The following is a 24,506-nucleotide window of genomic DNA, read 5'->3' on the forward strand; positions in this document are numbered from 1 at the left end:
AATTCCAGGCAAGCACTGACTTGTTTTCTGTTACAGTAGATTAGTTTGCATTTTTCTATTGCATATAAATTGTACGCAGAACCATGTAGTATATCTTTTTTGTCTGATTTTCCCTCATCTTCAGTACTTTGAGATTAGTTGGTATTGTTGCATGTATGGTTTATTTTTATTTACTTTGGTGTGCTGCAATTCATGGGGTCGCAAAGAGTCGGACACGACTGAGCAACTGAACTAAACTGAATATTCTAAGTATATAAGTTTGTTCATTTACCTGTTGAAGGACCTTTGGTTTATTTCCACTTTAGGGCTCTTGCAAAGTTGCTGTGACTATTTGTGTACAGGTCTTGTATAAACCTGTACATACGCTTTCCTTCTTCTGGTTAAATAGCTAGGAATGGCATGGGTGGTTCATATGGTGGGTGTACATTTAGCTTTTTAAGCAACCACCAGTGATTATAGGTAATAACGCAGTGTTATATATTTGAACTTTTCTGAGAGAGTAGGTATTAAACATCCTCATCACAGGAAAAAAATTCTTACTGTACCTGTATCTATGGAGGATAACTAGATTTATTGTGGTGATCATTGTATAATATTTACATATATTGAAGTATTATGTTGTACACCCAAAATTACTTTCATATGATGATTATGTCTCAAGTAAACACAATTGCCAGAAATTATTCCTCAAAAATAGTCAGTGCGTTCACCAGATGTTACCACATAAAGAAGCCACCTGCCAGAGCAGGATATGTAAGAGACATGGGTTCAATCCCTCGGTCAGGAAGATCCCCTGGAGAAGGGCATGGCAACTGACTCCAGTGTTCTTTTCTGGAGAATCCTATGAACAGATAAGCCTGGCAGGCTATAGTCTGTGGGGTCACACAGAATCAGACACGACTAAATGACTTACCACCCATGTACTACCATACTCAGGAAAATCCTCTGGAGAAGGAAACGCCAACCCACTCCAGTAATCTTGCCTGGAAAATACCTTGGATGGAGGAGCCTGGTGGGCTACACCCTATGGGGTCACAAATAGTTTGATACAACTGAGCAACTAACATACCACCATACTAGGTAATACACAAAATACTCATTATGTACCTTTCTAAAATGTGGAAAATTCTGAAACCCATATAGCCCTAAGTTTTCGTAAAAGTACTGTGGACTTACTGCCTTGTGGAGTAATGTGTGTCTGCTTAGTTGCTAAGTCATGTCCAACTCTTTGAAACACCATGGACTGGAATCCACCAGGGTCCTCTGTTCATGGGATTCTCCAGGCAAGAATACTGGAGTGGGTTGCTAGACCCTCCTCCAGGGGATCTTTCCATTCCAGGGATCAAACCCAGGTCTCCCACATTGCAGGCAGATTGTTTACTGTCTGAGCCACCAAGGAAGCCCAAAAAGTAATAAGATACTATAAGATGTTTTTTTTGATTCAGGAGTCATTTCTTTGCTTTGTTCAGTTTACACATAAATCCTTTGGAAAGATGACATGCTGACATATAAAACACTTAACAAAAAATATAGATGATGAACCTTAAGTAATTATCTATTACCTTTGGGAAATAGTGAGACCATGAGTTGCATGTATTTGAAGTGTTTTCATCTTGAAATTTCTCTGTGATGAAATTATGTTAATAGGAATAACAAATGTTCGGTATGCTGTATCTTGTCTAATGCTTAGTGTCAGTTAAAGAGTTCAGCAGTGATTATCTTCATTGTATATTATTTGAAGGGCTATTCCATTAAAATCTTAAATAGTATATTTTGAAAGACACAACACGTCTGAAAAAAATGAGTTTATATGGTTTCACAACATACTATGTTTTACTAAGAATAAGTTCTATGAAAAGGACAAGGTAGGTTCCATTCTTTACCTTGTAATCAATTGAGCTTATTTAGAAAATGTTTGAAATTGTTTGAATGATATAAACTTTAATTCATGCCTGTAAATTTTTATAATGTGTCAATGAATATCTCTTACATCATTGGAAAGAGATCATTTGAGCATATTCCAATATCATTATCTCAGCCTGAGTGCAGAGGATCTTTGCCCTCCAGAGGCTTACAAGTTAGTGAGAAAGGTAGACTGTTTCGTAAGGCAAGCCAGATAGAGATACAAAGTATTGGGGTATCGATTTAAATGAAGGTGGTATTTTAACTAGATCTTGAGCAGAAGAAAATTGTGAGCAGGAGGAGCATTTTGCATGGAAGGAATAGTCAGCACAGGTATTGAGATGGATTCGTGTGTTTAGTAACTTCTGAGAAATATGTTAGTGCCTAGGAGTGATGAGTGTTAGCTCAGTTTGTGGCTTTACAGATTCAGTTTTTGATGAGCCTGAAGTGACACCATGGGTTTGAAATAGCCAGATATGAAACACACAGTAATGTCAAAACTCGTTTTTTCTCTGTTTTGCTATTTATTTTTGTAATGACTTATATTTGACATTAAAGTAGAATTAGCATAATTGAATATTAACTGCAGTGAGGTAAATATAATGGTTGTATCTCTTTTTGTTTCCTAAATTGTATATATCAGTATTACTCCTCTAATACAGTTAATAAAATTTTCCAGGTATTTATCTAATTTCCTTTGGATATATTTTGTTTTGCAGGGTTACATTTTGCCATCTGCCTTTCCAGAGTAAGTGGCTCTATGTGGGCACTGAACGAGGTAACATACATATTGTCAATGTGGAGTCCTTCACACTCTCAGGCTACGTCATTATGTGGAATAAAGCCATTGAATTGTGAGTTTGAGCAAATGTTGCATATCTGTTTCTACTCTGTAGGCCTCAGTTTAGCTGAATGACTAAACTGTGTGACTTCTTTTTCTCTGAGTAAATATTAATAGAACTTTTTTTTAAGCATAATGCAGCTTTTATTTTTGACATGAGCTGTAGAATTGAATGACATACCCCAATTGAGGCTAGAATTGAGTAAAATAAAGATAGCAATCATTTACTAAAATGTTTTCAGCCTTTGTAAATATATCTTTATTTTCCAGTCATTATTTCTGTTGTAATGAATCTGTAGTTGTATTGCAATTTTTGGTTGAGAAAAAAAAAAATCTTCACTTTTTTTCTTTCAGGTCATCTAAATCTCACCCAGGGCCTGTTGTCCATATAAGTGATAATCCAATGGATGAAGGAAAGGTAGATTGTTTCAAATAAATATATTTATTATTTAAATGCATGAATTCCATTATTTTACATATGCAAACTATTCTGGAATCACACTTACTCTATTGTAATCACACTTACAATTTGAGATTGCTAACAAAGGTTGTCTATCATATAAACAATTGCTTATTTATAGATTATAAGGAACAAGTGAAACAGTTAAAATCATTTATATTTTAAAGAAGAAAGCCCTAAAACAAGTAAAATTTAATAAATACAATTAAAGCTTTTTAACTTGGTTTTTGCTTGTTTGTAATAATTCCCCCGATTCTCTGATAATCCTGACAAAACCCATTTTCTACTGGTTTTGAATTCTTTTTTATACTTTGTAGTTATAAAATTTTTATAATACTTACCACATAATCCCTCTCTCTCCTAAATTTTTCTTCATAAAAATCTCAGGTTAATCAGTTCAGTTCAATCACTCAGTCGTGTCCGACTCTTTGCAACCCCATGGACTGCAGCACGCCAGGCTTCCCTGTCCATCACCAACTCTTAGCACTTGCTCAAACTCATGTCCATCGAGTCAGTGATACCATCCAACCATCTCATCTTCTGTCCTCTCCTTCTGCTCCTGCCTTCAATCTTTCCCAGCATCAGGGTCTTTTCCAATGAGTCAGTTCTTTGCATCAGATGGCCAAAAGTATTGGAGCTTCAGCTTCAGCATCAGTCCTTCCCGAGAATATTCAGGACTGATCTCCTTTAGGATGGACTGGTTGGATCTCCTTGCAGTCCCAGGGACTCTCAAGAGTCTTCTCCAACAACACAGTTTAAAAGCATCAATTCTTCAGCACTCAACTTTCTCTATGGTCCAACTCTCACATCCATACATTACTACTGGAAAACCATAGCTTTGACTAGATGGACCTTTGTTGGCAAAGTAATATCTCTGCTTTTTAATATGCTGTCTAGGTTTGTCATAGCTTTTCTTCCAAGGAGCAAGCATCATTTAATTTCATGGCTGTAGTCACCATCTGCAGTGATTTTGGAGGCCCCCAAAATAAAGTTTCTCACTGTTTCCCCATCTGTTTGCCATGAAGTGATGGGACCAGATGCCATGATCTTAGTCTTTTCAATGTTGAGTTTTAAGCCAACTTTTTCACTTTCCTCTTTCACTTTCATCAAGAGACTCTTCAGTTCCTCTTCACTTTCTGCCATAAGGGTGGTGTCATCTGCGTATCTGAGGTTATTGATATTTCTCCCCGTAATCTTGATTCCAGCTTGTGCTTTATCCAGCCAGCCATTTTGCATGGTATACTCTGCATATAAGTTAAATAAGTAGGGTGACAATATACAACCTTGACATACTCCCTTCCTGATTTGGAACCAGTCTATTGTTCTGTGTCCAGTTCTAACTTCTGCTTCTTGACCTGCATACAGATTTCTCAGGAGGCAGGTAAGGTGGTGTGCTATTCTCTTTAAGAATTTTCCAGTTTGTTGTGGTCCACACAGTCAAAGGCTTTGGCATTTTTATTTTATTAGCAAAAGTTAATATTAACCAAAGGCTCATGTTAAAAGGTATTTTTGAAAATAATACTTTTTTTATACTCAAAACCAGTTCCATACAGTCATTATCTAGCTGTTGTTAATTTAGGTTCTTTAATACCCTGAAAAGCAATAAAATTTAGTTAGGTTCTTTAATACACTAAAAAAACAGTAAAATTTTCTTTTCATGAATCTGTTTCATAATTTAAACCAGTCTCCATTCTTTTTAATTATGTTTTTTCTGCTTATAAAGTTTCATGATAATTAGTCTGCATAAATACCAGGAAGTTAATCACTATCAGAAATCAGTGAAATGAAACTTCTGGATTTTGTGAAGCAGTTTACTCAGGTTTTTCCTTTCCTTAATTACTGGAAGTGGTGATGCCTCTGTGTTGTGTTAACACTGTTCTCTTATTTGACACTGGGAAAAAAGGATGGCTGTACTGTTTGGAGCTGACTTAATCATGCCATTGAATGTTTTGAGAGAAACTTTCCATGAAGCAAGTTACAGTAACCTGTATCTTCACTTATTTATTTTTGGTGTAAGATAATTGTCTAAAAGCCAGGCTTTAGACAGGCGACCTGGTAGAAGAGTTGGAAACTTCCCTTTCTTTCACACTGCGTCAGCCGCTGAATCATTTCAGTCCTTCCACTGCAGTGTCTCTTGGCCATTCAGTCTCCCTCCCCCTCTGCAGTTCAAGGCATTCCAACCCATTCTCGAGTCATCTCCAGACCGGTCTTCCTGGAGTGCCATTTTAATCTTCTTGTTCTCCCGTTCCAAAGCTTTCAGTGGTTCTGTATTATCAAACAAACAAAGCAGTGTTTCTGTAAAACATAACCTTAGCTTTCATTATCTTTGAGAACATCCTTACCTGAACACTGTGCTGAAGCAAATAGTTACTGTTGCCCAAATGTGAGCTGCTCTTTACTGTCTCCATGACTTATTTATGTAAGACCTTTTGTTCAGAATTCCTTCTCATTGTTCTTTCTCTACTGAATTCCTACTCAAATCTCAGATTAAAATAACATAACTTTCACGATACCTTTCTTGATAATCCTGACATAAGATGCTTTCTGTCACTTCCAAGTTTATTAGCACCTTAGTTGTGCAAGTTTTACAGTATTTAGCACATATTGCCTTGAATTAGAAATGTGTTAACTCCCCTGAACTTGAAGGACTCCTTGAGCACAAAGATAATATTTATGCAAGTTTATATTTCCTATAGCACTCAACATACAATAAAATAATAACTGTTCAACATGTTTGTGCTAAGTCACTTCAGTCATATATGACTTTTTACAACTCTATGGATGATAACCCACCAGGCTTCTCTATCCATGGGATTCTCCAGGCAAGAAATCTGGAATGGGTTGCCATTTCCTTCTTGGGGCATCTTCTCAACCCAGGGATCGGACCCATATCTCTTCCGTCTCTTGCATTCACAGGCAGTTCTTTACTGCTAGCACCACCTGGGAATCCTGGTTCAATATGTACTTAATTGAAAAAATTTGTATCATCCTCATTTTTTGAAACGTGGCATTATATTATCCTTCTTAGTTCCCAGAATTAATCTCTTTCAAACATTTTTACATTTTAGGGTACTAGAATAGATGATATTATCTAACTTTTGGTTTCTAATAGAAAAATTTCCTTCACGCTACTGACTCCTATTTCTAAAGATCTCTTTGACATTGTGTCACTGAAAAAAGAGGTAAGGTGATAGGATGTGTCCTTTCAAAGCTAACCTTATGGTGGACGATGCTGCTACATTAAGCACAGGTCCTGGCCAAAGAAAGTTAAGTGTTCGTGTCAAATTCCTTACTTAACAGTAACAATAACTACCATTTATTGACCCCTACTTTCTCGGGGTGTGTGGATCACAATAAACTGTCGAAAATTCTGAAAGAGATGGGAATACCAGACCACCTGACCTGCCTCTTGAGAAACGTATATGCAGGTCAGGAAGCAACAGTTAGAAATGGATATGGAACAACAGACTGGTTCCAAATAGGAAAAGGAGTATGTCAAGGCTGTATATTGTCACCCTGCTTATCTTATGTATATGCAGAGTACATCATGAGAAACACTGGGCTGGAAGAAGCACAAGCTGGAATCAAGATTGCCGGGAGAAATATCAATCACCTTAGATATGCAGATGACACCACTCTTATGGCAGAATGTGAAGAGGAACTAAAAATCCTCTTGATGAAAGTGAAAGAGGAGAGTGAAAAAGTTGGCTTAAAGCTCAACGTTCAGAAAACGCAGATTGTGGCATCCAGTCCCATTACTACATGGCAAATAGATGGGGAAACAGTGGAAACAGTGTCAGACTTTATTTTGGGGGGCTCCAAAATCATTGCAGATGGTGATTGCAGCCATGAAATTAAAAGACGCTTACTCCTTGGAAGAAAAGTTATGACCAACCTAGATAGCCTATTCAAAAGCAGAGACATTACTTTGCTGACTAAGGTCCATCTAGTCAAGGCTATGGTTTTTCCACTGGTCATGTATGGATGTGAGAGTTGGACTGTGAAGAAGGCTGAGTGCTGAAGAATTGATGCTTTTGAACTGTGGTGCTGGAGAAGACTCTTGAGAGTCCCTTGGACTGCAAGGAGATCCAACCAGTCCATTCTAAAGGAGATCAGCCCTGGGAATTCTTTGGAAGGAATGATGCTAAAGCTAAAACTCCAGTACTTTGGCCACCTCATGGGAAGAGTGACTCATTGGAAAAGACTCTGCTGCTGGGAGGGATTGGGGGCAGGAGGAGAAGGGGACGACCGAGGATGAGATAGCTGGATGGTATCACTGACTCAATGGATGTGAGTCTGAGTGAACTCCGGGAGTTGGTGATGGACAGGGAGGCCTGGCGTGCTGCGATTCATGGGGTCGCAAAGAGTCGGACACGACTGAGCAACTGAACTGAACTTTGTCGGGCACTGCTTTCCACTTTATGTGCACTATTTTTATTTGATCCTCCCAACAAATCTCAAGTGAGCTGTTTTCCCTGTTTTATAGATAATCAGGCAGAGACTTGATCCAGTTATGTATTCCAGAGGTACAAAGCTAGATATTGGTGGAGCTGGGATTTTGAATAGTGATTTCTCTGATTTCAGCCTCAGAGTACTCTCCATCATGCTACATTTCTTCTGTAAGATGTATATCACGTATTAATGTGAAGAGCTGTATCAGTATACCTGATGAATGCTTTTTATGAGAGAAAAATTCAAGAAAATTCATCAACAGTACTGTTAAAATGTTAACATTTCTATGAGTTATAGAAGATGCTAGTGGGAATAAGCTTTCAATTTTCTGTTTATAAGTACCACATCCTTCAGTTCTTTTTTTTTTTTTTTTACTGTTTAGGAGATTATAGGGGTTAAAGTCTAACTTGTTGGTACAGATTTCTGATATTTGTAGGAAGGTAGAGCTGGCTGGAAGTGTTAAAGTTTACTATAATCCTCTTATGTTGTTAACGTCTGGATGGGTAAAATATTTAAGTTGAATAGTTACTATTGGTAGATCTGGGCCTAGAGTGTAAGTTACCTGTGTCCTGAATAATCCAGTATTGTTTTACACTATACATAAAATATACACTATACATTGATTCTTAAATGTTATCTGTTTCCATCTCTTTCCTTATTCCTGAAGTTCCTCTCTTACTTCCCCCATCAGAAAATGCCATACACATGTCCAGGATGCTTAGAAGAATTAAAAAGTATAAAGGAAACAGATAACAGTTTTTTTCCCAGAAGGAGTATGTATTACAGATGGTCAAGGAAAGAAGAGTTTATGTTAGGAAAATTAACTATACTTCCTACCAAGATGTAAATTTGTTTTGTTGGTTTCAGTGACTGGGTCTTCTAAGTGCCCCTATACACTGAAAATACGCTAAGTTACTATTTAGTGAAAATTACTGGGCCTCCCTCCAAATTTGTTCATATCTCCAGATTACGTGAATGATTATTGACTAGTTGCTGATTATTCATGTACTTATTAAACAAATATTTATTGAATATCTACTATGTTTTAGTATGTTAGATACTAGAGACATCTATAGAGACTAGAGATGAAAATGCATGTATTAAAATGGAGAAGGATCATCTTTGTCCAGAGGAACTGGGTAGACTTACCCCAGGAAGCAACATGAAAAGTGAAGAAAAAGGGAGGAGCTTACAAGCAGACAAACACTATTATTTATAAAATGCCAGTGTAGACAGTAGGCAGTTTGTGAGGCAAGAACATGGATTTCATTCTGGAACTTATTTATTCACAAAAAAATGGATTAAGGACCTATATTAGACTGTATGTCTTATGTTAAAAGTATAGTAGTAAACAAGATAAAACCAATTCTTGCTTAAATAAACCAATGTTATAGTCTGCAAGAGAATTCAGATAAGGAAAAGGACATTACTAAATTGTATAGTGACCTTTCAGGCTAAAAAATGTACAAGTTGCTGTTGGAGCATATAAGAAGGGCACTGACTTACATTTGGTAGGTCAAGGAAGGCTTCCACGAGGGAGTGATAGCTAAAATGACCTGAAGGATTAGTAGGATTAGTCAGGCAAAAAGGATGACTTCAGATGAAGTGGTCCAGTTAGGATGACAGCATGTGCAGAGGCATAAAGGTAAGAGAGAACGTGACCTAAAAGATGTACTAGAATGCATTGGGTAATGGGAATGTGGAACAGCATGAAGCTGAGGGGTTAAGCAGAGGTCAGACCATGATATACCTTGTAGGTCCGATTATTCAGTTTGGACTTGATCCTAAAAATAAGCATAAGGCATTAAAAAGTTTTAAATAAAAGCATACATTACATGATCAGACTAGCTATGATATGGAATGAAGTAAATAAGGAACAAGACTAGCTAGTCAGACAGACCAGAAACTGGAAAGGAGATCTTTGTGTATTGAACCAGGAGAGATGTATTGAAAGTGGGAAAAAAATAAATTATATATGAGTGTAATTTTTAAATTACTTGAGGATTTTACCTGGTGGGAGGATGATGCCAAAGTTTTTACTTGAGCTTCTTAAAGAATATTTTTAGAAATACTGAGAAAGCCTCTGTAACAGGAAATACCAGAAAAAGACAGTAGGGAAGAAAATAATGAATTCACCTGTGGATATATTTGCTTTGAGGTTCTTGTGGAATAAATATGTGAACATGTGACCATTAGAATTATAAGTCTGAATCTCACAAGAGAGGTCTAGGCTAGATATAATTTGGAGCTAATCAGTATATGAATGAATAATATTGCCTGATAGTGTGTTAAATTAGAGAAGTTTGTAAACTTTAAAGCACATGTAAATTTTAATTTTTATTAGTAAGTTAATGAATGAAAATGTACACTCTGGACTTCAAAGCGGTACTGTTTTCATTTTCAATAATCGGTTGTATGATGTATGTTGAAATCCTAATGATCAAAGGCGTATAAATATGCAATGCAGTATTCCCATATGTCATCCATGTGATTAGCAATTAGCAATGCAGATATTTAACGATGCTATAATTTTGTAGCCAAAGCATATGAATGATAATAGTTATCTTTATTGTCAGCAAGTAAATGTTTCACATGATTAATGTCAATCCTAGGTAATGTGGCATTTTCTTTTATTACAGCTTTTGATTGGCTTTGAATCTGGAACAGTAGTGTTATGGGACCTCAAGTCAAAGAAAGCAGACTATAGATACACCTACGATGAGGTAATAACATTATTTTGTCATTTCTCCAGTTCACAATGGCTTCTCTAAGAACTTCTTTAATTAATGACTTTAGGCAATCTTTGTAGTTAACTGTAACACACATTTTTGCATATGTATCATATAATATATTCACATAGCTCAAAAGACACGAAAATGATCTCTCCGGCTCCTGTCATTTGACCATCCAATTCCCTTACCTCATCCCAATGTTAGTTTCTCATATATTCTTCCAGAGGTATTTTCTGCATTTACAAGCAAATTAATAAATGTGTGCTAGCTTTTTATTTTATACAAATGATAGTGAACTGGAAATATTTATAGCTTGCTTGCTTTAGAATCCAAATAAAGATTGTGATTAATAAAAAAAAAGACTTTTATTGCCTTCAGATTTCCTATAAATTGGATGGTTTACTGAGACGACCAAATTTAGGTTAATTTTTTTGTTTTGTTTTTAGCAAGACTATTTCTTAGATGATGTTGATGCTCTTCTCCCAGATGGAACAGTAGTGTCTGTGATATTAACAGTCAGTTATGTTCAAGGCCTAAATCCATTACGTGTAGTTGTTGCAAAGTAGAGAAGTTCTAATTTTATGATTCCTTCTCTATCGATTATCTGGGATACTTCTGTAAAGAGAAGCTTCTCACCTGCTCTTTTGATTATATAGCTGTACAATTTGGATAGGAAAGGCAGGATAAATGCTTGTTTCTTTTATTTCAGTAAAAGGGGCTGTTCTCTAGTAATCTTAATGATAAGCAATTTGATCTTGTTTCCCATTTCACTATGTACTAAAAGATTTAAACATTAGTTCATGTGCTTCAGTACACTACAGTTATTAGCCTTATTGATTTTCAAATTGTCCCATCTTTCATCAGTGAATCTCTTCCATTTGTTTCCTAAGTCCTTTGATAATAGTCTTGGATAGCTTCCTTGCCATCTGTTAGAGCAAAGCATACCTATTAAACTTGAATATTTCTGTCCCAAATTTAGAACATCGTTTTCCATGAAACTAGGTTCTTTAGGTGAGAAATGGTGTCTGGTGACCATAATTTGGTTACCAGGAGTGTTCACAATTTCTAATTCCGAGAATAGATCTAGGAAATGTGTGGGGATTTTTTTTGTTTATTTTTAAGAAATGTCATATGTTCATGTTGCTGCTTTCAGTGAGTCAAACAGATTACATTGAGTAACTATAACAAAACTAGAAATACTTTATAAATGTCTGCATGTTATCTTTATAAGTCTGACTGAAAGAGAATTTTGTTTTCATAACTGTATACTTTTTTTTTTTTTTGTATTTTAAAGCCTTTTAGTTAGTAAATATTCTGTTGTTTACCAGTCAAGATCTTGAATTTATTTTGAAAGAGTATTTTTAGTAAAGAGTTCTTGTCATTTCTCTGGAAGCTTTGGCCTGTAGAGATGTATCTTGTGTCAAAATGAAAGCATATTTAAGGCATATTTGACTTTTTTATTTTGCTTTTGTAATTTAAATAGTTATCTTGCCTTAAGCCACTATTAAATCACAGGGAATTTACCCTCTCCGTTTAAACAAACACACTGGGAAAATATATGTAAGAACAGTTTATAGAAATTAACAGATAGTATAGAACAGGGATTCCTTAGGGGATAAAGGTGAGCCTTTCAATTGCATTAGGTTATGGTCTGGAGATACTTCCCTGGTGGCTCAGACGGTAAAGTGCCTGTCTACAATGTGGGAGACCCGGGTTCAATCCCTGGATCAGGAAGATCCTCTGGAGAAGGAAATGGCAATCCACTCCAGTACTATTCCCTGGAAAGTCCATGGGGTCACAAAGAGTCGGACACGACTGAGCGACTTCACTTCACTTCACTTCATGGTCTGGAGAGATTTTACAGATCTCAATCCATGAAGGAAGGTGGGCAAGGGGGAACCTACATTAAACCCAGCAGTCTCCCTAAATTGAGGAAACAGAGTTGGGAAATTGGGAAAGATATCCATAACTTATAAAACAAGGTAACAGAATGTAGGGACCTTCCTTGAGAGAGTTTTAAAAATCCACAAGGAGCCCTTTACCTTAGTCTTAAGTTGAACTGAATAATGATTAGTGCCCGAGTGTGAGGTTTAGAGTAGATCCGTTGGAAAGGAGTAGGTAAAACAATTCTTATAGCACACACAGGACTAAGAATAGGTCACATTCCCAACAGAACAGAGAATGCTTGTAATGGACAGGGCGTCAAGAAGAATACTCAAAAGGGTATTGCCTTGTCGTAGGGATAGACTAGCTCTGCATTAAGGACTGGCTTAGCTAGCCTAACAGAGCTTAAGCAAGCCTGTTTCCAGGCTGTTTCCGAGTAACATTTTTAACTACATACCAGAAAAAAAAGGTGAAAAGTATTTAAAAGAGTATAATTGGGCTTCCCTTGTGGCTCAGTGGTAAAGAATCTGCCTGCCAATGCAGGAGACACGGCTTTGGTCCCTGATCTGGGAAAATTCACACATGAGTGAAGCCATTAAGCCCTTGCCCCACAACTTCTGAGCTTGTGCTCTAGAGCCTGGGAGCTGCACCTACTGAAATCTGCACACCCTAGGAGCTCATGCTCTGCCACAAGAGAAGCCACTGCAGTGAGAAGGCTGCTCACTACAACTAGAGAAAAGCCTGCACAGCCACAAAGACCCAGCACAACCAAAAATAAATACTTTTTTAAGCTAATGTCATGATTTATGAGACTGTTCTCCTATAAGGAAACATTTGATAAAAAATAACAGTATAATTTATGTATACCTGCATATCTGCCATTCTGGTATTCTTCATTCCTTTGAGTAGATCCAGATTTCCATCTCGTATCATTTACCTTCTGCATGAAGGACTTCTTGTAACATGTTTTATAGTGAAAACCTGCAAATGATCTATTCTTTGAGTTCTTTGTATAAATGTGTTTATTTTATCTTTGTTTTTGAGAAGATATTTGTGATGGATGATATCCTAGGTTGACAGTTTTTTCTTTCAGAACTGTAAAGGTATTATTCAACTGTGTTCTTGCATTGTTTCTAAGGAAATATCTGCTGTCATCTTTGCTTTTCTATATTTAATGTGTTCCCCTCCCTGTCCCCACCCTCTGGTTGCTTTTAAGGATTTCTTATCACTAAAGTTCCAGTTTTAAGCATTTGAAATATGTACTTTTATGTAGTTTTCTTCAAGTTTCTTTTGCTTTGAGTTCATTGAATTTCTAAGATATCTGTGTATTCTAGAAGTTTATAGAGTTTAAAGTTCTCATCAGATTTGGGAAACTTTGGGTCATTATTTCTTGCAATATATTTTCTGTCCATAGGCTCCCTTCTGAGACTCCTATGACACACATATTAGTCTTCTTGAAGTTGTACCACAGTTTACTGATGTTCTGCTTATTCTTTGCCCATCTTCCACATTGAGCAGTTTCTGCTGCTGTGTATCTTCAAGTTAATCAAGCTTTCTTTCTGCTGTATCAAATCTGTTGGCAAACCCATTTGGAAACAATTTTTCATCTTAGACATTTTCATCTCTAGAAATTCCACTTGTGTTTTTGAAAGCTTGCATGTCTTTCCTCAACATTTTCATGTTTTCACTTACCTTTTAGAGCAGGTGGAGTCAGTTTAAAATATTTGTTTTAATATTCTTGTCTGCTAATTCTCCCATCAGTATCATTTCTGAGTCTGTTTCTATTGACTACATGTCTTCTCATTTTGCATTGTATTTCCTGGTTTCTTTGCATGCCTTATAGATTTTTGTCACCTGTCTTGAAGTTCAATATGAGGTATTTTCAATCAATCTTAATTCTAAATCTGCATTCTTGTCTTCTAGAATTTTAGTTAATTTATAAAATTTTTTCTGAACAGTCAATGCAACTAGTTTTTCCAGTGGCATATTGTTCATAATTACTTGGTAATTTATGTTTGCTGCTAAGTCACTCCAGTCGTGTCCGACTCTGTGCGACCCCATAGACGGCAGCCCACCAGGCTCCCCCGTCCCTGGGATTCTCCAGGCAAGAACACTGGAGCGAGTTGCCATTTCCTTCTCCAGTGCATGAAAGGGAAAAGTGAAAGTGAAGTCGCTCAGTCGTGTTCAACTCTTCGCGACCCCACGGACTCCAGCCCCCCCAGACTCCTCCGTCCATGGGATTTTCCAGGCAAGAGTGCTGGAGTGGGTGCCATTGCCTTCTCCAATTTATGTTTAGTTATTGTTTATTCTAAGAAATGGAAGGAGATCAGACCTGGGATTTCTCTGGAAGGAATGATGCTAAAGCTGAAACTCCAGTACTTTGGCCACCTCATGCGAAGAGTTGACTCATTGGAAAAGACTCTGATGCTGGGAGGGATTGGGGGCAGGAGGAGAAGGGGATGACAGAGGATGAGATGGCTGGATGGCATCACTGACTCGATGGACATGAGTCTGAGTGAACTCCAGGAGTTGGTGATGGACAGGGAGGCCTGGCGTGCTGCTGATTCATGGGGTCGCAAAGAGTCGACACGACTGAGCGACTGAACTGAACTGAAGAAACTACAAGAATGCATTTTGTTTTCTTGAACTTGTCAATAATACATAATCACTATTATATTATTATCATGCTCCCTTGAGTAAATCAAATTTTGAAAGTTGAAAGAGTGTTAGAACCAAATTAAATCTCATTTTTTTGGCAGGACAATTAAGTTATGGGAATTTAATATTAACATATGGACTTCAGCTTGGGAAATAAGAAAAAGGTTAATATGAAAAATTAATTCCAGTTCCAATTATGAATAACTTGGTGTTTAAATTAGTTTTTGTTTTTAAAGGTGGAATTCTTTACCCCTCATTTATAGGCTATCCACTCTGTTGCTTGGCATCATGAAGGAAAACAATTTATTTGCAGTCATTCAGATGGCACCTTGACTATATGGAATGTGAGATCCCCTGCGAAGCCTGTGCAGACCATAACTCCACATGGTAAGAGCGGATCCCTTTTAAACACTACCTAAATTGTGATGGACAGAAAACTGTTTTTGAGTTTGAAGTTGGGTTTGTTTGTTTTTGATGACAAGGGTGGGTTCTATTTTGAATTTAAAATTTTAGTTTAATTTGAAATTTCTATATTTACACATAGAGAAATAATTTGTAGCAACTGGGTAAATGAAATCTCGAATAACTATTTGCAGTTAAGATTGCAAATTTGATCTTTCAGAAAATGAAAGTTACAAAATATTCTGAGTCATTTTTCTCTAATAGTCCAGAAAGTTGATAATTTTGTGAGTGATGTAGGACTTATTTTGAACTTTTGTCATCTTAATGTTATCAACTGCAAGTTGCTAGTCTACATATAATATGTGTTAAAACACTTGGCACCCTACAGAAGGTAATTTTATACCTTAAAGTATTGTCTTCAGAAACCCCTAAATGACCCCAAGTTTGATTCACTAGGAATACTCATAATCAGCAAAAGGATACAAAGTGAAATCAGCAAAGGGAAAAGGCACAAGGGATGGAGTCTAGAGGAAGCCAGGCTCAAGCTTCCAGCAGCCTTTTTCCAATGGAGCCACACAGGACATGCTTGTTTCCTCTTGCAAAGAGTTATTACCACATGTATGAAATGTCCTGTACTAGGACAGCTCACCTGAACCTGATGTCCAGGGTTCGTATTAATGTCAGTCTATATGCACTCTCTGCTTTATTTAGCCGGAGAAGGCAATGGCACCCCACTCCAGTACTCTTGCCTGGAAAATCCCATGGACAGAGGAGCCTGGTAGACTGCAGTCCATGGGGTCGTGAAGAGTCAGACACGACTGAGCGACTTCACTTTCACTTTTCACTTTCATGCATTGGAGAAGGAAATGGCAACCCACTCCAGTGTTCTTGCCTGGAGAATCCCAGGGATGGCAGAGCCTGGTGGGCTGCCGTCTGTGGGGTCACACAGAGTCGGACACGACTGAAGCGACTTAGCAGCAGCAGCAGGAGCTTTAGTTAGCATGTATCAAAATTTCAGATGCTTAGAAGGAAAACAGAGATTGGTCGTAAACCATATTGTTTGTGCAAGTAGTACAGACATCGTGTGCCACCCTTTTCAGTCTGGGAGTGGTGGAAGCTGTCTTGAAAGTCAGGTTACCGGTTGTTAACCAAGAGAGCTAATCCTGCAAGCTGCCATTTCTAGGGATGGTGATCTCAAGCTGATGTGTTAACGCTTAGTCTACAAGTAATGTATATAAAACCTCCTTGAAAGTTTTATTAGGGTGGCTTATCTGGTGGATCAGATGATAAAGAATCTGCCCTGCAATGTGGGAGACCCATGTTTGATTGATCCCTGGGTCTCGAAGATCCCTTGGAGAAGGGAATGGATGCTCCAGTATTCTTGCCTGGAGAATCCCATGGACTGAGAAGCCTGGCGGGATACAGTTCATGGGTTTGCAAAGAGTGGGATACAACTGAGTAACTAACAGTTTCACTTTTTATGAATAGATTATGAAGGACTTTGAATTCTGGATGAGGCCTGGAAATTTGCATTCCTTTACTAATCTGCATTCTCACGATTCTATGCTAAGAAATTCTTAACCAGCAAATTTAGGGAAATGAAAGGAACTGTTGTTTGCATTAGTAGCATACGAAAAGAGTATTTTTATAGTTATTGTGTTTCATTGTTCACTTTAAAATATGACTGCCCATTTTCTTTAAAAATTGGTACATTCTCAATTATTGCAATGTAAAAAATAAGCAGTCAAATTAAAAACTTATTTTGTCTGTCGTAGTGTAAGTTTTTAGACTTGCTTGTTTCCTGGTAAAAATAACAATTCTTTTAGCCACATATTGTAATATATTTTACCACTGTTTTTTGGTTGCAGTCAGAGACTTTTCTGGAAAGGCACTTATTTTAAATTTGCTACAGTTCTGTTTATGTGTGCCTCCAGAAGATAGCCCTTTTCATAATGGGTTCCAGTTTTCCCTAATATATTTTTGTTCTTCCTTCTCTTAATGCCTACGTCCCTAATCTTTGTGGTATTCCTGAGTATTTGATACATTTTAGAATCTCCTATCCCCACTGGAATCTAGGAATTCAGAAAACCAAAAAAGTTGAAGATTAGTTTAGAAACCTTTAATTTCAAATCCAGAAGTATAAATAATATTGAAGTTAGTAGAAATATGTATATTGGTTTTAAAGTTTTAAGTTTATCTAAACTTTCATCTTTTTTTGTAAGTATAGTTCAAAGAGGTTTTTTTAACCACTTGAGAGTAAGTTGTCAGCATATTGCTTAATCACCCTGAAATATTTCAGTATTAGTATCTTACAGAGACTTTCTCCCATATCACCAGGTTTTGCCTTTTGTTGAAAGGGTCTGTATGCAGATTAGATTTAGTTACCATGCTTCCTCAGTCTCTTTCAAACTAGAACTCTTCTTGAGCCTTTCCTTGACTTTCCTAACAGATAAATTTTGCATGTTGCAGGTCAGTTATTTTATAGAATGTGCTTCCACTTGGTTTTGTCTGATGTTTTCATGATTAGGTTCGTGTTGCGCATTTTCAGCAGGACCATCCCAAAAGGATTGCTGTGTTCTTTTAACAGCCTCGAGTGGAGCTTCTTTGATTTGTCATGGTGATGTCTCATACCCTGATTCCTTGATTAAGCTTCTGTCTACTAGGTCTCTCCAGTATAGTGTTATTTTTTTCCTTTTGAAGTTAATAATTTTTTTTGATTTGTTATTATAATCAATAAGTGTTTTGATTTGAAGGAAATAGTTGAGACTTTATAAACATACTGTTCCTCATCAAAATTTATACCCCCTGGTTTTAGCATCTGTTGATGTTTCTCTGAAGGATTACTTATTACTGTAATGGTTGCCAAATGGTGATTTTTCTATTTTAATCTTGATTTTCTTTTAATACTAAAAATGTAAATTCTTGAGAGCAGGCTTTTAGAAGTAACATAATTATATTTCTGTAGAATTTGTAGTATCTTAGTAAAAAAGGCAACCATACACATATTTGTGGTATGTAGTTTTTAGTATACTAAATATCTACTTTGATGGATTAAAATAGGGATTTTTTCATTACTATCTGTGTTGTGGGCTCTCGCTCTTCCTCTCCTACCGGAAGGAAGGAAGGGTTTATGGTAAATCATGGGGTTTTTTCATATCTAAATCCATGTAATGTAATGGTTAAGTATCCTATTCTTAAAAACATTCATAAGCATTACCTTGGTAATTGATTAAAACTGATTGTACTTTTATTCATTCAACAAATATTGGTTCTACCATGAGATAAACACCATTCTATACCTTGGATCAAGTAAGCAAAATATAAGTAAAAGTATTTGAAAATTATGACATGCTATATACATATGTGATTATAATAAATGTAAATTTGGATATCTTATTTACTTGGTAGGATAGCACAAAAGATACTTAGATAAATTTTCCCCAAAATATATTTTATAATACTAATAGGGGCTTCCCTGGTGGCTCAGAGGTTAAAGCGTCTGCCTGCAATGCGAGAGGCCTGGGTTTGATCCCTGGATTGGGAAGATCCCCTGGAGAAGGAAATGGCAACCCACTCCAGTATTCTTGCCTGGAAAATCCCAAGGACAGAGAATCCCATGGAGGAGCCTGGTGGGCTACAGTTCATGGGGTCACAAAGAGTCGGACACGACTGAGTGACTTGACTTAACTTAATGTTTCCTATGTTAATGAGTTATTTGGTGAAAAGGCATGTTATGATCAAAGGAGTTCTAGAAATGCTGAAATAAAGTTGAACGTTTTCTTCACTGAAAGACGTCTTAGTTTTCAATGTACACTATGAATTTCTAAAGGGAAAATATGTATAAGCATACATACGTATATACAGTTGACTCTTGAAAAGAGCAGAAAGTTAGCGGCCCTCATTGCTGCATATTAGAAAATCTGCACATAACATTAAATCAGCCCCCAGTATCTGTAGATACAAATCTGTGGATTCAACCAACCACAGACTGTGTAGTCATCTACAGTCTGTAGTATTTACTACTGAAAAAATTTTGCCCTTAAAGTGAACCCACGCAGCTCAAACTCCTGTTGTTCAGGGGTCAACAGTATATTAATTATTTGGGCCAGTTTATATATTTTATGTGGCTTTTCCAAAATTTACTTGACTTTAGCATCTTTTATTCACGGAACATCTTGCAGTACTCTAGTGTTCCTCAAAATAGCACTTTGAGAAATGATGGCCTGGTGCTTGAACTATAATTAAATTGTAGGTTCAATATTCAGTTTACCCTCAAATGGAATCATTCATTGCCAAAGTTGTTAGATAGTAGATTCTTATTCTGAGAGTTGTGACAGTTATCTAGACAATGATGATAAAATGGCCAGTAAAGGAGAATAATTTGAATTCACTTAAGATAATTTTCTCATATAATATTGGATAATTTTATATGTATCAAGATGGTTGACAGTCATATTTTTTCAGAAATTTTCTATTTGGGTGTCTGAAGTTAATCAAATGGTGATTTTTTGACTAAAATAAAAAATGATACTTCCCTTTAATCTAGTTTTTATGATTATCAGAGAACACTTTCCCAGTAATCAGACAATCTGGTATGTAATTCTAGCTTTGCTGTTTGTGAAATAGTTTGTAGAATTAATTACTGTTTTCTTGGACTTAGTTTCATCATATGTAAAATGGAAGGATTGAATGGGTGATTTTTAAGGTAAAAGTTTTTTGATTATGTGGAAATTAACGAACCAGGATTAGAGAACTTTTATTAAGGGCTGCTAAAGGGAAAAATATATTCATGCTTAATAAAAGTGAATTTATAATATTTTAAGGATGTGACATATTAAAAATTATATTAATCTACTTTTAAGATTTACTTGAAGCCTAAAACACTCAGTGAATCATAAATCCATACTGCAATTCTTTAATGCATTAATAGTTCATTACAAAAGTTTTTTCCCTGGTCTTTCTATTTGAAAGAACTTACCAGTCTCCACAGAATATACTCAAATAAGGCTTTTGTTTAAAGGCAAAGGATACTAAGCAGCAAGAGAAAAAGAATGTGTGTAAGCATTCTAAGAGATACCCCGTATAAGTCTCCCACTCTGCACTTTTGCTCACAAGGACTGTGCTGAGTCACCAGCTCCAGTCCCCAAACTCTGGCTTCTGAGAAACTCTCAGAGTGATACTTTAAATGAACAAGCCAGTATTGCCAGTTAGGCCAGTTGCCAGCCATCCAAAACTACTATACCGAGAGTCACCAAGGGGAGTTTGGGGAGTTTTGGATCTTGAAGAAACACATCATAAATCCCACTGCTCTTGGCCATGATCCAAAAACCAGATATCCCACTGGTCATCTGTCCAGCTATAAATCAGCTCTCTCCACACTCATCAAGGAAAGAACACCCCCCCCCATTTCAGACTAATGTTAGTAACGATGTGATTCTCCGATTTAATCATCTTATTTTCTAGAGCATCATTGTTCAATAGAAGTATGAGATCTGCATGTGTAATCTTAAATTTACTAGTAACCATATTAATAACAGTAAAAAAAGTAAAATTAATTTTAGTAATAAATATTATTTACCCCAAATATGCAAAATATTACTACTCTAACGTGTAATCAGCATACAGAATTGAAGAGTTTTGCATTCTATCTCTGTACTCTTTGAAATCTAGTGTATATTACAACACATCTTAATGTGGCGTAGCTACATTTCAAGGGGTCAATAGCCATGTGTGAGTGGTGCCTGTCATACTACGCAGCCCACTCTTGAGTGAACCCATAGCTGCTGTGTAGCAACAAATGTGTTCTACATTCTAAGTGGCATTCTACTTCCCTAATTAGAAACTAGGGAAGCACTTGTTTTTTGACAGCGATCCTCACTTATTTGTTAATGCATCTCATTTATCCATTCATTTATTCTTTCAATAGACATTTATTGAGCACCTCCTCAGTACCGGAGATTAAATACTAGAAATATATTGCTCTTGGAAAACTCATAGTCCAGTGAGTGAAAATGATATATAAACTAAACACATACGATGAGTGCTGATAAAGGCCTGCATAGTATGATGTGGAGACAGAAGTGATGAGTATGTTCTAGGTGAAGGCTATAGAAAGATTTCACAAATTCAGGCTGGGTGAACTTGGTCTTAAAGGATCAGTGGGGAGTTATAAGAACAGAACAAGGTTATTTTAGTCAGAAGGTACAAAGACATAATCAAAAGCAAGGTATTTTTGGAAAACCGCTAGTTTGATATGACCAGTATTTAAAATTCCTTTGAGCGAGTAGCCAGAAACTAATAACTGCATACAGAGGCGAAAATATACATCATAGTATGCTAAAGAGTTTCGACTTCGTGAAGGGAGACCTAGGAAATGATTTCACAGTGAGAAACATAAAATTTACATTTGGAAATACATTTGGTAGTGCATCAGATGAGCCAGGAGTAGAAAAGAGAAGCCAATTAGGATGCTAATGTCAACAATAAATAAGAAGGACTTCAAATATGACTATAAATGGAAAACAGTGGACATAAAGGAATAAAATTCTGGAGTTAGAATCAACAGGACTTTGATTGTGTCTGAGTAGTTTTGGGGATGTGAGAAATAGGGAAGACATAAGAGACATGAAGAAAGCACATGTTACATGGAGGTTTGTATGATTTATTAAGTCAAGTTTTATATTTAACCAGATCTTTTCAGTGATTTATCAGTCGTTCACAGGTAGTTGAAAGAGTAAATACAAGTTTTTCTACTGAGGTGACTTAGCAGTTAAGAAGTCAGATGACAGTTAGTGGTGAAATCCAGTGATCCTCTAAATGTCCTTTAGTTATATGAGTTTTATAAAATCTTAGGTAGTGCCTTATTACTTGATTTGACTTAGAAAATGGTTAGTCTAGGATTATCAGTTCAGTCATTCAGTCGTGTCCAACTCTTTGCAATACCATGGGCTGCAGCACACCAGGCTTCCCTGTCCCTCACCAGCTCCTGGAGCTTGCTCAAACTAATGTCCATCAAGTGGGTGATGCTATCCAACCATCTCATCCTCTGTCGTCCCCTTCTCCTCCTGCCTTCAATCTTTCCCAGCATCAGGATAATAGATGAATAATCTAGAATGTGAGCAACAAATAGTGACATAATTTTAAAAATCTGAGTTAAAAAAAAAGATCAGAGTATGCAAATCAAAAGGACTCACTAATTTCCAAGCAAGATTAGTGAAGAAAGATCACTATAAAAACATCAACATTTTTACTTACAAAGATAATGAAACTACTGTTAACATCCATGCAGGGGGTGGACAGAAAGTATATAAAGAATTAAAAATCAGACTGGCTTTACATTTTATTGTAAGTATAAATATTGGACACAATAAACCAGTAACAAAAGTATATTGAGCAAGACAAAAGTCAAGAATTTCGTACCTGGCTAGGTTTTATGCAAGATATATAAGCTGAAACTTAAGAAGGCTCACTAATTATTCCACCCAACGCCTGCCCTTTTTCAAGATTGTTTCAGCCACTGAAAGATTGGTGGTGAATATTAAAATAGATTAAATTGAGTGATATCTGAATAATTGTTTTGCTTTATAAAATAAAATGCATACAAAGTATTTTTTTAATGTAAAAATTTTACCTATAATATGAAATTATATCAATTTGCCACTCCTATTAGAACTTTGAGTGGTAGAGGAAGGCTGAAGGTCTGATGGTAGTCTTCTTCAGAACAGACTTTTAAATTCTTCACTGAAAGGTCATATATCTCTAAACAGATTGAAATAGAGGTTGAAATTCTTAGTTTGTTCCTTGTACAACATGAGAGACTAGTTTTCAGATTTAAGACTCCTTTTTCCCACATCTTTTTTTATTTCCTCATTCTCTCTCCCACCTCAAAAATCCAGCCTCCCCTGGCAGTCCTTTCCAGCCTCTTGATCTGATGTTCTCTGCTTAACTCTCTCACTAGTCACTTGTTGGTTCTAATATATTAGGATGCAAGAGGCTCAGGGTTCCATTGCAATATTATTTTCTGCATAAAGAGGGGAAGAGATGTTTCTCTAGGATCTTAAGGCAGGAGTATATGCTCTAATACCAGTTGACTGGTGTGTATTTATGAAAATGTAATGTAATAAAGGTGAATTTCACATTAGTGGGGAAGGCTCTGGTGGTTCAGTGAGAATGCTGGCAGTTGTTTTTGTTGTTTAGTTGCTAAGTTGTGCCTGACTCTTCTGTAATCCCCATGGACTATAGCCCTCCAGGTTTCTCTGTCCATGCCATTTCTCAGGTAAGAATGCTGGAATGGGTTGAGATGCATCCATCTTCCCGACCCAGGGATTGAACCCACATCTCCTGCATTGCAGATGGTTTATTTACCACTGAGCCACCTGGGACACCAGTGCTGGCAGACGCACAACTGTATCACAGCTCATTACATTATACACTTTAAACACTTGGTCTTTATTGTCTGGCAATTATAGGTCAATAGAACTACACAAATAGTGCTGAAACTATTAGAGAAAAAAAAATCTTACCTATACCAAAGTATACTTCAGAAAATTAATGTAATAAATGAAACTATAAAGCATTTACAAGAAAATGCTTCCCAAAGTTGTAATGATATTTGTGTGGGAAGAACTTCCTAACCATGAAACCACAGAAGTAGTGACAAAAAAGACAGTTTTTTATACACATAAACATACATACATATGTCATTGTAGATAAACAGGATCATATAATACCAGCCTCTTCTCCATAAACCTTCCTCTACATCAGCAGCCCCTTCCCCTTTCCTGCCTCACCGGATAAGCTATGTCAAAAATCTTGCAGATGTTCTTCCAAAATACATATATTTCTAAAATCATACATATTTATAGGCATATATAAGAGCATATGAGATTTTTTTGGTCATTGTTTTACATAAAAATAGAATTATATTCTTTCTTGCATCTTTTCTTAATGCTCTGTACTTGAGGAAAATCCCTGCTTTCATCTGGCATAGCTCTTAATTCCTTTATTTTAATGCTTGTGTATCAACCAGTTGTTTGTCTCACAATTCTTCATAATTTATTCAGCCATGCCTAATTGATGGATCACTACAAATTAGGCTGTAGTGATAAATTTGAAACTTTCAAATAAAGCTTCAAATTTGAAACTGTATTTTCAATTTCAGATCACTACAAATTAT

The 24,506-nt window shown here is 36.4% G+C and overlaps 1 protein-coding gene across 5 annotated transcripts in view; it reads left to right on the plus strand.

Moving 5' to 3' along the window:
• STXBP5 (syntaxin binding protein 5) overlaps nt 1-24,506 on the plus strand; it is a 169,071-nt gene that overhangs the window by 50,030 nt on the left and 94,535 nt on the right. For all 5 annotated transcript variants that reach the window (XM_005684892.3, XM_018053317.1, XM_018053318.1 and 2 more), the window contains exons 5-8: nt 2,622-2,756; nt 3,098-3,161; nt 10,295-10,378; nt 15,193-15,316. In XM_005684892.3, coding sequence (XP_005684949.1) covers nt 2,622-2,756; nt 3,098-3,161; nt 10,295-10,378; nt 15,193-15,316 — 407 coding nt within the window. The remainder of the gene's footprint in view (nt 1-2,621; nt 2,757-3,097; nt 3,162-10,294; nt 10,379-15,192; nt 15,317-24,506) is intronic.

Source organism: Capra hircus, chromosome 9 (genome assembly GCF_001704415.2).
Source record: "Capra hircus breed San Clemente chromosome 9, ASM170441v1, whole genome shotgun sequence".
In the NCBI taxonomy this organism is placed as follows: domain Eukaryota; kingdom Metazoa; phylum Chordata; class Mammalia; order Artiodactyla; family Bovidae; genus Capra; species Capra hircus.